We start from the raw sequence: 15,414 nt of genomic DNA on the forward strand, positions 1-15,414 counted from the left end.
CCCTATCAAAGCTGTCCCAGGTTTCAGGTTCTCAATGGGTCAGTACACACACAGAACCATAGACAATGATGGTCACCAATGTGCACACTGATATCTGTCAACCAGAGGACATATTCCAAACAAAATAGATTTAATCAAATATTTCAGCCAATTAAGTACAAAGAAAAATATTCATTGTTTATACAATGGGTATCTTTCCACACTAGATCTTAAGCTCTTAGAAGTCATGGATAAGGTATTATATTTACGAAAACAATTCCTCCTTCCCTCACCATTCTGTTCTTGGTACAATATTTCAGAAACAACAACAGTATCAGAATAATGCTCACATAAAATCATCAATCTAAAATTTAAAGGGACCTCAGAGACCATTTAAAGCAATTCTTTTATTTTTACACATGAGCAAATGGGGGTTAGAGAGACTAAATGATTTGCCCATAGTAACAAAGCTATTAAGTGGCAGAAGCATGATTTAAACCCATGTCGTCTATCTCTGGTGCCAATGATATTTCTATTGCACCACGCTGCCTCCCCAAATTTTGGCTGATGCTTCTAAGCCAAGGGGGAAATGACTTATTTTTCTATGCCAATATGTTGAAAGATTCTCCAATGTCTAATGCTACCTCTCAGCTTCATGGGAATGGCTATATTGGTGTTTCCTTTCTAGGGATCTTGCTTAAAAAGCAGAATTATGTGATGTCCCCAAACATATGGAGGCTAAATATGACAGGCTACTTGACTGGCAAGTCTGCCTTGGGAATGCATACGGTTCTCTTCCTACCCTAGGTCACATAATTATTGTGGGATAAGCACTAGGAGCATCATTCTCACACAGTCCCCAAAGTATATAATGAAAGAAGACAGATCAAGAGAATCATATCCCCTGGTAATAGACTATGGGGTGGGACTTTTCGGTAGTTGTATTTGAAGAAAAGGTCATGTAATTTTCAAGATCTTACACTGAATGGTTGATGTCACGTGGATTCCTTACTGATGTAAAGATGAATGGATTATTTCTTTGGGGAATTCCTACTGGAGTTTCCCAAGCTCCTGCTGTCTTTTCAAGCAAAGGAAGAGCTCTCTGTCTATGTGTATTTTTGTCTCTGTGTATGCATGTGCATGAACATGCATGCATGCACTACATTGAAGAGGAGGTGAAGGTCAGTGAAAAATGGGCTGAGGGGCAGCTAGGTGGCACAGTGGATACAGCACAGGCCCTGGATTCAGGACGACCTGAGTTCAAATTTGACCTGAGACACTTGACACTAGCTTTGTGACCCTGGGCAAGTCACTTAAACCTCATTGTGCTGCAAAACAAAACAAACAAAAAGAAAAAAAAGAAAAAGAAAAATGGGCTAAAACAGGAGTGGAGATTCTATTGAAACAACCAGTCTATTAACAATGTTCAATATTTCCAAGGAAGGTAAATAAAAGGCAACTTATCATCTCCATTGTTAGTCTGCTAATGAACAACCATTTACTAATTGCTTTCCATAAGATACACATATGTGTGTGTGTGTGTGTGCATATATACACACACATATATATACATATATACATATGTCTGTGGGGTATGTGTGAATCTATATATCAATATACACATAAATATATAATACATATTTATATATAAATATACATATATGTAGAGGGAGAGGGGAAAAGAGTGGGGAAAGGGAAGGGCAAAAAGGGAAGGGAAGGGAAGGGAAGGGCTTATTATATATTTATATTATATCATGATATAATATGCAATGTAAAATAATAGATAATGTAAGACTAAATGAATCATACCTGGAAATTCTGGCACAGCATAAGAGATGTAAAAAAATAACATTTGACTTTTCATGGTAAATCATTTTGAGAGTGAGGAAGATAGTGGGGAAGAACCTTAGACCTTAGATATAAGAGCCCTTTAGAGAACAACCCTGGGGTTCTTTCCTGTGGTGGATGAACAGACTTCAGGACACAATAAAGAGGTTTCTGTGAAATCTGAAACCAGAGAGGAGCCCTCTGGCATGATCACAAATAAATAAATATAAATTATATGCAAATTAATCCAACTTAATTAAAAGAGAGTGTGACTCACACCTGGGGGCCCAGGATTCAGGAATGGCCTTCCACACCAAGCAATTAAACCAACAAGCCTTTATTAAGAGCCTATTATGCACCAGGTACTATGATGTGTGCTGAGCCTCCAAATACAAAGAATGAAGATGAAACAATCCCCACTATCAAGGAATGTATATAGTAGTTTAAGATACTAAAATTTCCAGGACATGGGGTTGAGGAAAGAGTCCATACTAGACATGTGGGACTATTGAGTGTTATGTCATTAAAATGATGCTATTACTTCTCATCTGTGCATCTAAGTATCATGAGAGTAAATCAATACCTTAAATCAGTTTACCTTTAAAACATTAATATGTATATAATAATAGAAATCATAACATTTAAATAGAGCCTATTATGTGTCAGGCACTGGGTTAAATGCTTTACACATATATTCTCATTTGATACAACAATCCTAAGAGATGGTACTATTATTATCCCCATTTTATAGTAGAGAAAATTTAGACAGAGATTGTGACTTGCCCAGGGTCACACAGCTAATAAATGTCTGAAGTAGAATTTGAATACCAGTCTTCCTGACTCCAGGTCTAACATTCTATCCACTGCTGTCCCACCTAGCTATCTGTATATATGAATGCATATATTAAATGTCCAGCCTGTGGTATTAGGAGAGGGTCACACCTGTAGTCCCCCTCATAGTGAGCCTCCATCAAAGCTGTGCTGGGTTTTCAGTGGTTTAATACACATATAAAACCACAGAAGATGATGGTAATTCATTGGTGAAATGAGAAAATATCGGTGTGATGTTATTTTTAATTTATTATTTCATTTTCCCAGACCAATGATTGAATTCTCCAAAACTGTTAATACTCAAACCCTAGAGTGCAGGGTGGGGGAGAGAACCAGATTAAAGCAAAACAAAGCAGAGCACAGAAAGCTCTTTATCTCCTCTCCCACAAATTTTTGAGGAAATGGGGATCAGGGAACCTGATAAGTTGGGACTGTGTGAAGGACTGAAATGTCCAGGAGGAACCAGAAGGGGGTGCTATCATCAATTCTTGTCTATCACTTTCTATCTGACTGAAGTTGGAACCCCTGTCCATAGAATCTGGATTTAATTATAGGAAAGTGTGTGTGTGTGTGTGTGTGTGTGTGTGTGTGTGTGTGTGTGTGTGTGTGTTTCTTTTGCAATAGTCACCCCCCACCATGACAAATATTTAATTTTTTTTTTTTTTAAGTTTGGAAAGCAAACATTTTCCCCAAAGAAATTTAGTGTTCAAATTGACACCAACTTCTCACTAACTGGAGCAAGCCGGGTTTCCACTGAAACTCGGAGTATTTCTCTGTAAAATATGAGTCACTCCTCTGGAAGAAGCAACTTTTGTAGGCAAGAGCATAAAATGGGCACAGATGTTAGTACGATACTAAAGGCTTTAGAATGTACCTGTTTTGTTTTTTATTTGTTTTAAGGAAAAAGAGGAGGAGAAAAAAATATGAATAGGATGCTAAAATAATAGTATTGTATATTATTGAAATGTGGAGGTTTTGATGCTTTATATTTTTTTAATTTACATTTTTTTGAAATTGTGTTAAGCCATGTCTTACAGAGCATATTCCATATGTTTGTTTGAGGTGCAGATTCTTCACATATGTAACTGGCTCTATTTCTCCAATGCAGAACCGTAGTGATGCCCATTGCCAGAGAATTTGGTCCAGAAATAGTGCTTGTTTCCGCGGGATTTGATGCTGTAGAAGGCCACACCCCTCCCCTGGGTGGGTACAAAGTAACAGCAAAATGTAAGTATCAAAGTCTGGTATTTATTTGCTTCTGAGCCTTTATGGATAGAAAAGCCCCTGTTGTGAATTGATATTTGTTTGAGTCAAATAAATTGCGTGAAACATTTTCAAGCAATTCTAATGAGGCTGCCCGTTGCTTCATGAAATTCATCATTCTTTCTAGACATGGATGAATGTCAATGAAGGTTAAAATTTTAGTGTCCTAGAAGGAGCCACCTAAAGGAAACTACCCAGCATGGCTACCCAACTGACACCCAAAGCACACCCTCAAGTGGTGTTTGTGTGTGTGTATTTGTGTGTGAGACATAAGACCATGGAGCCCTGGCAAAATATACCTTATATGAATAGACTTAAGTTACGTGGTTTTCTTTAAGAATAATCATGGGGAACAAAGTGGTAGGCCCTCTGTATTCCACATCTGCAAATGGAGAGAGAGAGAGAGAGAGAGAGAGAGAGAGAGAGAGAGAGAGAGAGAGAGAGAGAGAGAGAGAGATTGATTGTACCGAACCACAAGTACATATTTAATAAAACTAACCAAATGTCTTCAGTGGTAGATGAACAAAATGAGAAGTCCTGGGGCTGAGAAAAAATGGTTTCAAAAACATTATGTTCATGTCACAGGGCACACGAACTCAATTTTTGCCAACCTTTGTTTTCTGCCGAGCAATGATTGGCATGGTTTCTTTGAACATCTATCGCTTCTGACTCTAGGGCTCTCCATTATCTCTTTTTAATATCCCATCAGAATTTGCTCACTGTCTGTTCATGACATCACCTACTCTAGAGCAGACCTGTTGAAGGATACAACCTTGGTAACATAAAAAGCTAGACATCATCATTTCTCACTCTGGGAAAAACAATAATTGATAGGGTTTTTTACCAATCATGGGTCCTTGTGACCTTTTTATCCCACAAAACACAATTTAAATGAAATGTCACAATTGTTAAGTGCCAATGCCCTTGCCTTTGGGTCAAGACTTGGGAATAATTGACCCCCCCCCCCCCACCAATAGTATTTTACATCATCTTGAGATAAACACAAACAATACAAAACACATGGAAAGCCAAGAAGGAAATAGAGAAAAGATGCTCCTTCCCATTCATCTTCCAGAACATCCCTCAGGCTCTGAGTCTATCTTCAGCTCTCTTTCCTTGCCAAGGGAGACAGTTGTAAAAAACTTATTTCTCAAAAGTAGCTTGGAGGCATGAGCTGGGATTGTTTATTAGCTGCCTGCCAAGTTGCACTCAAATATCAAATGACACCTCTCACCAACCTGCTCAACCTCCCCCTGTTCCACCATTTGCTTTGGCAATTTTGATGCAAGAGGAGGGAGAAAAGGAACACAGAAGAAGAATTGGAACTAGCTTTCTTTTGGTTACAGGTACCGAGGCAGTAAAAAACAAAAACAAAAGATAAGGAACCTATGCATGGCTCAGAGTCTATTGTTTAATAAGCCATTCTACACTTTATGCAGGCAAGTAGAAAATGCTGCTGTTCGAATTACCCAAAGTTAATCAGAATTGGAACTTAGCTTCTCTGGCTCCAAATACCATCTTCTTTATACTTAGCCTAGTGATACCTGTGGTCTTTAAGCACCAGGACACTCATAATCATTATTTTAGGATTATAGAATTTTATAATGTCTATTCATGTAGCAACATTGAGATAATAAAACAAACAGTAAAATAGGACTAATATCTAACACTTTAAGGTTTCCAAAGCACTTTTCCATATATGCTTTCATTTGATCTTCATAACAATCCCATGAGGCAGGGGCTATCCCCCCCACCTCATTTTACAAATGAAGAAATGTGGTACACAAAGGTTAAGTGACTTTCCTAGGGTCACAAAGTCCCCGAGGCAAGATTTGAACTCAAATCTTCTTTACCTCTAGTTCAGCACTGCATCCGTAATACCAGTAAAATACATGTGCTGAAAAAATAATAATTTTTTTTTTATTTTAGGGAGCATCTTAGGATCACCAAAAGTACTTTCTCATATGTGATGCACCCTGCTCTCTTACAGTTTGTCCATTTTGGCCCTGTGACCTTGTCATTCTAGAATGTCTTTCTGAGATAGATATACCGAACAACCAGTTAAGAGGGCTGTCCATCCAATTACATAAGATGATATGGACAACTAGCATTCCTTATTCACTTATTGCTGACATAGATTGTTAGTCAGCACTTCAGAACGAGTACCATATTTTGCCTTTCTTTTTATTCCTAGCACTTAGTCTGGCACATAGTAGATGGTTAATAAATACTAGTTGACGAGTAACTGATTTACTGAATACCAAACCATGATAAATGCAAGAGATACAATCACTAGGAGTAAAATGAAATACAGTGCCTGCCCCTGAGGGACTTACATTATAATTGAAGAAGACAACACATAAATAGGAGCTAAAGAGCAGGATTGGGCTGGGGGAGGGCAGAAAAGGGCATTGTGTGAAGTGCGGGCAGTCAGAAGTGGAGTTGTGAGAGGAATGAAGGATGGCTGATCTGGCCCCTTCCTGCAATTGGAGGTTCTGGGAAGAACTTACAAATAAAAAGAGGGAGCAATGGGGGCAGAGATATCATTCATAACTGAGAGACAAGAACTTGACTTATGATTTGGAGTCTAACATACAAATGGAATGGTCCTCAAAATATTATGCAAGTCCTCTTTTTTAAAAAGTTCTTAAGGTGTGACTTTTACAAGGAGAAAGAATGCTACAGATATTGCATCCAGTGTATTCTACTGAACATTTATTGAGTGCCTAGTCTGTGTTCTTGGTATAGATTAGCATGGTCTGGTAGATAGAAAACCAGGCAGACATGGTTTGGAATTCTGACTCAGACCCACAGTGTCTGGTTAACTCTGGGCCAGTCATTTAACCTTTCAGTACCCCATGCAATCACCAATGACTTTGAGATGGACTAAAGTTTGAAATCTGGAAGAAAAGAGACACCTTTTCTTTCAACTCTATTCCCCTTGGTTGTGTAAAGCATGATGGGATGAAGTCTTGGTAACTTATGAAAAGTATGGATATAAATTGCCTATAGAACATTAGAGTAGGCAGTTGAGTTTGATTGTTCTGGAAATTAAGGCAAAGAATTCTAAGAAACTATTTGTCTAAACCTATGATTTCATCCCAACATGGATACGCCTATTATTTGTGCAGATTAACAAGTGATTTGTGACTTACAGTCCCTCCTTCCAACCTTCCAAGCCATCCTTGGTTGGAAGATGATTTCAGCACATTCTTCTGTGGGTTTTGCTGCTCCAGGAGTTGTCCTATGTCTTTATTTGTATCGCCACTGATGCTTCTTGCTAGTAAGACCTACTGATGATAGCAAGACATGAAAGTCAATCCACTAATAATGAAGAAAGAGACAGAAAAAGCATTAAAAGAAAGGACCTCCAAAATCTCAGTGATATGACATTTCTTTCTCTCTCTCTTTCTTTTTCTTTCTTTCTTTCTTCCTTCCTTTCTTTCTCTTTCTTCCTTTCTCTTTCTTTCTTTCTTTCTTTCTTTCTTTCTTTCTTTCTTTCTTTCATTCATTTGGCAAACACTTATTAAGAACCCCTTATGTGTCCAGCACCATGTTGGGTACTAGACATGACAGAATGGCAAAAGTAAAAAGAAAAATTCCTTCCTTCAAGAAACTCACAGCTTGCCTACATCCCCTTCCCCATGAGGACAATATTGTCTTAAAGATTAGTATCCTATCTTATGTTCATATATATGACCTCAGCTAGCAATACAATGTTATTACACCTAATATTTTTTGTTTAGAAACACAGGGATATGGACAATGCCTTTTGGTAAGATTTTGATAATAGAATTTTTAAAAACACCAAGTAATATAAAGTTCAGTTATTTGTAAAATTTACTCATATGGAATTCCACATGCACAAAGGACAGATGAGGGGGCAGCTAGGTGGCACAGTGGATAAAGCACCGACCCTGGATTCAGGAGGACCTGAGTTCAAATCCAGCCTCAGACACTTGACTAGTTGTGTGACCCTGGGCAAGTCACTTAACCCTCATTGCCCTGTGGAAAAAAAAAAAAACAAAAACAAACAAACAAAAAAACAAAGCACAGATGAGCTATTAATCTAGTCTTTCCCTCATTATAAGTATTGCAAGAGGCTGATATAATTATCTAATGAAAATAATAATCAAAGTAACAAGTACCCCATGACAGTAAATGGCAGTATCTTCTTCTTATTGAAGTTATCATTTTCGTTTTTACAGATTTATATATATATATATATATATATATACACATATATATCCACACATACATATGTGTATACATACACACACATACACACACATATATATATATGTATATATATACATATAATTTTCATTTCTGGTCATATTTTCCTTTCCACTGAGTCATCCCCTGTAACAAAAAAATAAGAAAGAACAATAAAGTAGTTCAGCCAAACCCACCAATACATCCACTGTGTATATGAATGGCACATTCTACCCCTATTCGTCTTCTATTTCATCAAAAAAGTTTAAACATTTATTTTATCATTACTTCTCTTGGGTCATCTTGCATTTTGTTCATTATAATTTCAAAAGTTTCTTTTCTAGTTTTATTTTTGTTGTTGTTGTTCTTTCCATTTACTTTGTTACAGTGATTTTGTACATTGTTTTCTGGTTCTGCTTATTTCACTGTGCATAAGAACACAAAAGTCTTCCTTTACGTTGCATCTCTGTATTCTTCATATTCATTGTTTCTTATGATGCCATAATATTCATAGAATCATAGATTTTTAATTGGAAGTGACTTTGGAGACCATAAAATCTAACCATCTGCTTTAACTGATAAGGAAACTGAGTCTAAGCAACTAGTAAGTGTCTGAGCTTACACAGCTAGTAAGTGTCTAAGGCAAGATTTGAACTTAGGTCTTCCAGACTGTAAGCCCATCACACTTGTAACAACTACCTCTTCTATTATATTGACATATCCAATGTTGTTTAACCATTTACTAATTTATGGGAGAAACTGCTAGATTTTACTCATTGCTAGGCAGAAGAGAAGCTTCAGGAAAGTTTCCCCATGGATCACTTTAAAACTGAGCAATCCCAGCCAGAAAGGCATTTTACTTAAGTGGTCATTGGGCATTAGGGATTACATGCTGTGGGTGGGCTAAGAGGTCAAATGGGAGATCAAATGGAAAGATTATTCTATCTGTTTTTGAATTATAGCTATTGTTAATTGGCATCTACTACTTTTCATACTTTCCATGTTTATTTTCATCTCAAGGCCAAATGCTATCTCTTTTACCACTGGAGCCCAGTTTCATAAATAAGGACATTAGGAGCAACTGGCAACCTCCCAGGGGCTCTGAGGACTCCTCCTTCTTGCCTGGCATAGACTTTGTTGACATTCTGTGATATTGTTTCCTTCACAAAAACAAATTGTCTTTTAAAAATCTGGGGAACCAAGTTATGCATATTTCACAATACTAACCCAAGTTCTCATTCAGCTAAAAGGGCAAGGTGGTCTCTGGATCCTTTGGAAGGTCAGACACCTTCTAAAAATTGTCTTATTTGCTATGAGCTCCTTGCAGAGAATTTGCTCACACACACAAACACACAAACACACACACACTTTCCCACACCATCACAGTAGGTGTGAACTGATGGAGTGTGGGAACCCATAAATGTACCTTGACCACTATTTTCAACTTTCACTCAGACTTCCTGCTAAAATAAAACACTTTTGCTCATATTTTCTCCTCCACATGTGACAGATCTATAAATTACAGAATGCAGCAGGAGGTGGAAAAAGAGTGTCCTGACTTCATGACCATTTGTCTACTCATAATCCTTTACATATACAACTCTCATGTAGAGCATGAAGACATGTCTACCTTTTCCCTTTAATTCTTTTTTTTTTTTTTTTAGTAAGGCAGTTGGGGTTAAATGACTTGCCGAGGGTCACACAGGTAGTAAGTGTTAAGTGTCTAAGGCCGGATTTGAACTCAGGTACTCCTGACTCCAGGGCTGGTGCTCTATCCACTACGCCACCTAGCTGCCCCTCCCTTTAATTCTTATCAAGATTATTTCTACCTCCATCTATCACCATATATTTTTTAGTCAAAAATGACAAAGGGAACTGAGGTAACATAGACTGCTGAGTAATATCAATGAATTATTCACAATTTAGCAATTTGGGGAAAATAGAGTAGAAGTGTAATGGTTAAACTTTAACATTCTATTATGTTCAGTAACTATAAGAAGAAGCAGGTGATGTGATCTTAAAAGTGTCTGCACAGGTGAGGTGAGAGGGAGAGAAAATAAATGTGTGTTAATTAAAAATACCATAGAATTTTAATTTTAAAATGAGAAAATAATTTTAAAATCAAAAAAGGAAGTAGCTATGGAGAAAAGTAGACTGACACTTATATTGTATTCCTGGCTTCTTACACTATGGGGATTTATTACCAGCACAGTTCTCTGCTCTATTTGTTAAGCCCTTAGTAACTTGAATGTATCTGCCTGTGGAGGGTGTGAACGCACCCATTGGCACCTTGTTGAAAATACTAAGGATGACTCCTGGAGGCTGATTGAGAGAATTTCTGGATATCTTGATGAGTTGACACGGTGTGGAATCTTTGGAACTCTCAATTGCGTCTTCCTATGAGGGATGGAGAGTTGTTGCCTCCTGGGGCATAGGAGTCTCTGTCATTGCAAATACAGTGGTTTCCTCACATGTTTATGAAGGTTGATGATTATGAGAAGAGCCACTCCTTTGGAATGACATAGAGAAGAACTTCTTCAGCTATAAACTCAGGCCTTTCTCCCCTTTGGACGACAGACTCGAGCACAGCAGAGGTAAGAGCAGAATTTGATTGAGTAAAGGCAGATATGGAACAGACACGCATTAGAAATTTTCATTTTCTTACCCATGAGACCCGGGAGCATCGTTCTGGATCCCATCTTCCTGGCCCCAGTTGTGAAGAGGTAAATACCCAACTTAGACATAGAAACCATGGAAAGACTATCCCTGGGATTATTATTAAGAGTTCTTTCTTCCATTGTTTTGAAGGAGGGTTGAGAATTCCTAACCACCAACCCACTAGATAGAGGAGAGAGCAATTACGTGGCCATTTCCAGCTTTGGGGTTGCCAACAACTCCAAGATGAAGAGTTCTAGAATCCAGCTTTTTGACAAGACTACGGGAATTTTTTCTGGGGCTAGAGGGAGTGTCCTGGACAGTACCAAACTCTAAAATCATTAGAAGAGGAACATAGATGAGCCTAGGCCTAGAGGAGAAGCACAAGAGTATAAACCATGATATAATTAAGAAAAGGAGTTGACTTTGCCCTCAGTTATTGCCACTTTGGTTAGTTCAATTCTATTACAAAAGTATCTTGCTTCTCTCGCAACTTCAAGTTGTTTTGTCTCTTTTGGGGAGAGCTCAAGTCCTGTATGTTACTACAATAAGGCAGTGAACCTAAATGGATAACTGGAGATGAAAGTGAGGCTCACCAGAAAGGCAGGGGGTTGGCTATCTAGTAACCTCAAGAGAGTTTCCTGCCATGGAAGTAAAAGACCCTCTATATGGATTGATATGGCACCAGAAAGTCATGGGATTTTCCCACTAGAAATCTATAGTTCATTTCCCTTCCACAAAACACATCATGTAATTATGAGTCTAGAGTACATTAGACTCTTCGGAGAATGTTCCACTCACCAGAGTGATTCGATAATTTTATCACTTATTTATGAGCTACTGTGAATTATTTGTATGATTTTTCTGCATATTCTGTGGGGTGGGAAGGAAGTTGTCCTGACGTCTCTATATCCCTTTTTTATCTTGCTTGTAGGGGTCTGAGCATCCTTCCTTCCAAGGGCTCCTTCACACAAACTATATTCAAGTGATGCTTTAAAATTCCCTAAAAAGCAGTTGTGGGCTGGGACAGTATAAGGCAAAGAGAAGATGATTTGATTGGAGGAGAGGAGAGAAAGGTCCTGGTCCTGTGTCATGAAATAGGTACATTAACACAGGTCACTTTATAGTCAGAAGGGAACTGAAAGACCTGCTAGTCACTCTCAGACCCAAGGAAGTGGCTTCCCTGAGGTTACACAGTTCAGGGGCTGCAGATCTAGGAGCAAAGTCTCTTATGTCTCAATGTGCTGCTCTTTCTAATTCATCATGTGGCAAAAAACCACTTCTAGTCCAAACCAATGAGATTCATATCTTTTGTATTCTTTTTTCTGTACCTATTCTTTTTTCTCCTCCCCTTCCTTTGTCCATCCCTTCTTTCTTCCCTCCCTCCCTGCCTCTGTTCTTCTCTCTTCCCTTAAATACATATTTTTATGTGAGTATATATATATATATGTATATATATATATATATTCCTAAACATGTACCTATATGTTTAGATACATGTGTGTATAAAATACTATGATTATCATATAATCCAACATATCCATTTATAAACACACATATGTGTTACCAGGAAACTAAGATGAAGAGAAGTTAAGTGACTTCTTCATAATTGTCCAATATGAGATTTAAACCCAGCTCTTCTGACTCTAAGTCCAGGCTTCTTATCAGTTTTCTGAGACATGCTTTCTAGAAATGGAAACTATAACATTTCAGAGGGATTAGTGAGTTTCTGATTGAAACATTGTTCAAGGGCAGCTAGGTAGCGCAGTAGATAAAGCACCGACCCTGGATTCAGCAGGAACTGAGTTCAAATCCGGCTTCGGATACTTAACACTTACTAGCTATGTGAGCCTGGGCAAGTCACTTAACCCCAATTGCCCCATAAAAAAAGAAACATTGTTCAAGATAAAAAATAAGGATTTTCCAACATGAGTACAGACACCTATCTATGTGCCCCCATTGTTCATAGAGTCAGGCCAGATCAATAAAGTACCTTCCCTTTCACTTCTAATGGATTGTTTGGTTGAACTGACAGGCAAAGAGAGGCCTCACTAGAAGTCATGAAGGAGGCATATTTGTACCCCCATATCTGCACCTTAAACATTTACATGCATATCTAAGAGTTAGCCCACAGAAACAGAATAATGGCATGAATAATTTTTTAAACCCCACCAAAATACATAGATCAGGCAGCAAATCTGGGCATTAGGGATTATTTTTAACAATGAGATGAAAAATTCAGTTAACTTGAATGTGTACTATAAATTTCCTTCTTACTGTACCTCTGTTCTTTCTCTTTTGATTGCCCGTTTTCTTATATTGGATGATGACCCAAATACAAAATTGCAGAAGAATACTTTCCATCTGTAGAGCATGGTTTCTGGTATCACTTGAAATGATCCTCTAGCTAAAATAACCACAGCTTAACTCATTCAATCCTGAGTTGATTCCTGACTGGCAACAGTCAAGTGGAAAGAAAGGATGCAGGCAACCCTTGCCCTGGAGATACTGAGTGGAATGCCAATTCTTTATAATTGTGCTATGAAATTTGGGTAGAATAGTCTTGTATGGAGACTTTTGCTACTTACATTTCTGGCATTTTGAAATCATAGTCAATATGCACTTTAGATCTTAGCCAATTTCATTCTTCTCCTCATCCCTCATAATATCTCTCTGAGTTTAGAACTAAAAGGATAGAAAACAAAATAGGAAGACAGTTACCGAATCTCACAATTTCAGAAAGTAAAGGCAACCTCAGAGAAGGTCGGCTTCAACCCTTAGATGAAATGCCATTTCCTTTACTGTGTAACTAACTAGTCATTTGCTCAAAGACATCATCAATGTTGTATCCTTTCTCTCTTGAGGCAGCTCATCCCCCTTTTGGAACACTTTATTTTTAGGATGTTTTTCCTTTGACCAGTCTTAAACTTACTTCTTAGTAACTTGCCCCCATTTTTTCTTGTTTTGCTCTCTGGCACTAAGAAGGTTAAGGGGAATTCCTTAGGTAATTCAATCCCAAAAGTTCTACCTGATTTATATGTGTAGCACAGCTTGATAGTGACCTACAGACAAAGCACACCGTTACATGTAAGGGACACTTGCTAGGGAAAATGTATGGCTAGATAAGGCACTGAGAAAACATTGGGGTTAACTCTCCATGTGCAACAGGAATCTTCTCAGAAAACATGTTGCCTTCTGTCATTTTATCCAAACCTAGTCTAAGTCCCACATGCAGGTGAACTCCAGGGGTTGGGACAAAGAACACTGAGAGCAGAAATCAACAGTTTGCTGTTCTGACTCAGTTCTTACACTGACCTATCAGGTGGGTTGTAGACTTCATTTATCTTGCTTGAAAACAAATGTTGTGATATCTGCTCTGCCTTCTTTAGAAGGCTGTTATTGTTAGGATTCAACAAGATAAATGCAGAATAACTTAGAAAATAAAGGACACTAATATTAAAGGCTTTGACCAATGTTCATTCAAGAGGACAGATAACCAAACATAGCTCCTACCTCTTGGTGGAGAGGCAAGGGACTATGGGTGCTGAATGTTGTGTAGACCATTGGTTAAATTTATTTATTTATTTTTTAACAAAACTGATCTTCTCGGTGACAAGGGAGGGTTCAATGGGAGGATGGCATAGGGAGAGAACTATCAGCAAATTCTCTGTAAAAAACAAAATATATTAACAGTATTCATGTAAGTATGGGTGAAAATACAAGGATTGATAAAAATCATGTACATTATATTTGAAGATTTGTATTCCTCCATATTTTGATCAGCTTAAGAACGATTCACTGAGTACCCATAGGTGGTGTGCAAAAGCTGAGGGTATGACTAACTGTATCTATAAAGACTTTTATCAATGCTATAAACTCTTCGAAGAAAGTAAACATACAAGTTGTTTTTTTTTTCTGACAGTTTTGTGGAAAAAACAAAGTTCTTTTCTGTAGGCAGATCCTCTAAGCTTTTTCCCTCTCTCATGTTCCATGTACTTTGTTCCAGTTTCTTCTAAAAAAGTCCCAAGTCATGTTCCATAAGCACTTTGTTTTCCCTAGAGATAATCAGCAAGGGAAAGCATACCCTGATCTAAGATGGAGGGAATATGCCTCCTGTTGGCTGTTTGGAGCACAGAGAGGGTTGTCATGCATGTGAGGCCTCCTCATGTTGTGGAGATAAATGTGGGTTCTAAAAAGGCTCTGGGAGTAGAGAATAATCAGAGAATTTATCTTATCAGTCTTTTGTACCTAAACCTTCATCCCACATGGTCTTCTGCATCTCTACCTTAAACCCAACTTAGGACAGATTTTTCAATTTGTTTGGGCATTTTGATAACTGAGATCCTTTGAACAAAAGAATAAATGAGTTTTCTGAGCCTGAGCCTGAATATGACTGCATCACGTCTCTGTCTCCCATGTCTGGCTTTTTCTTTCCATCTTTGCCTCTAATGTAAGAGATAGCTGGTAGTGTAGTATACAGAGTACTGGGATTGGAGTCAGGCAGACCTGATTTCAAATATGACTTCATATACTTATTAGCTGTGTGATCATGGGACAATTCACTTAACTTCTGTTTGCCTCAGTTTTCTCATCCATAAAATAGGGATAACAGCACCTATATCCCAGGTTTGTCGTAAGGATCAA

At 38.0% G+C, this 15,414-nt stretch overlaps 1 protein-coding gene across 5 annotated transcripts in view; it reads left to right on the forward strand.

Annotated features, from left to right (window-relative positions):
• Positions 1 to 15,414, forward strand: part of HDAC9 (histone deacetylase 9) — an 895,346-nt gene that overhangs the window by 757,856 nt on the left and 122,076 nt on the right. For all 5 annotated transcript variants that reach the window (XM_043966016.1, XM_043966014.1, XM_043966013.1 and 2 more), the window contains one exon: positions 3,746 to 3,864. In XM_043966016.1, coding sequence (XP_043821951.1) covers positions 3,746 to 3,864 — 119 coding nt within the window. Of the gene's footprint in view, positions 1 to 3,745; positions 3,865 to 15,414 lie in introns of those variants that run through there.

The sequence above is a fragment of the Dromiciops gliroides genome, chromosome 5, assembly GCF_019393635.1.
Source record: "Dromiciops gliroides isolate mDroGli1 chromosome 5, mDroGli1.pri, whole genome shotgun sequence".
NCBI lineage: Eukaryota > Metazoa > Chordata > Mammalia > Microbiotheria > Microbiotheriidae > Dromiciops > Dromiciops gliroides.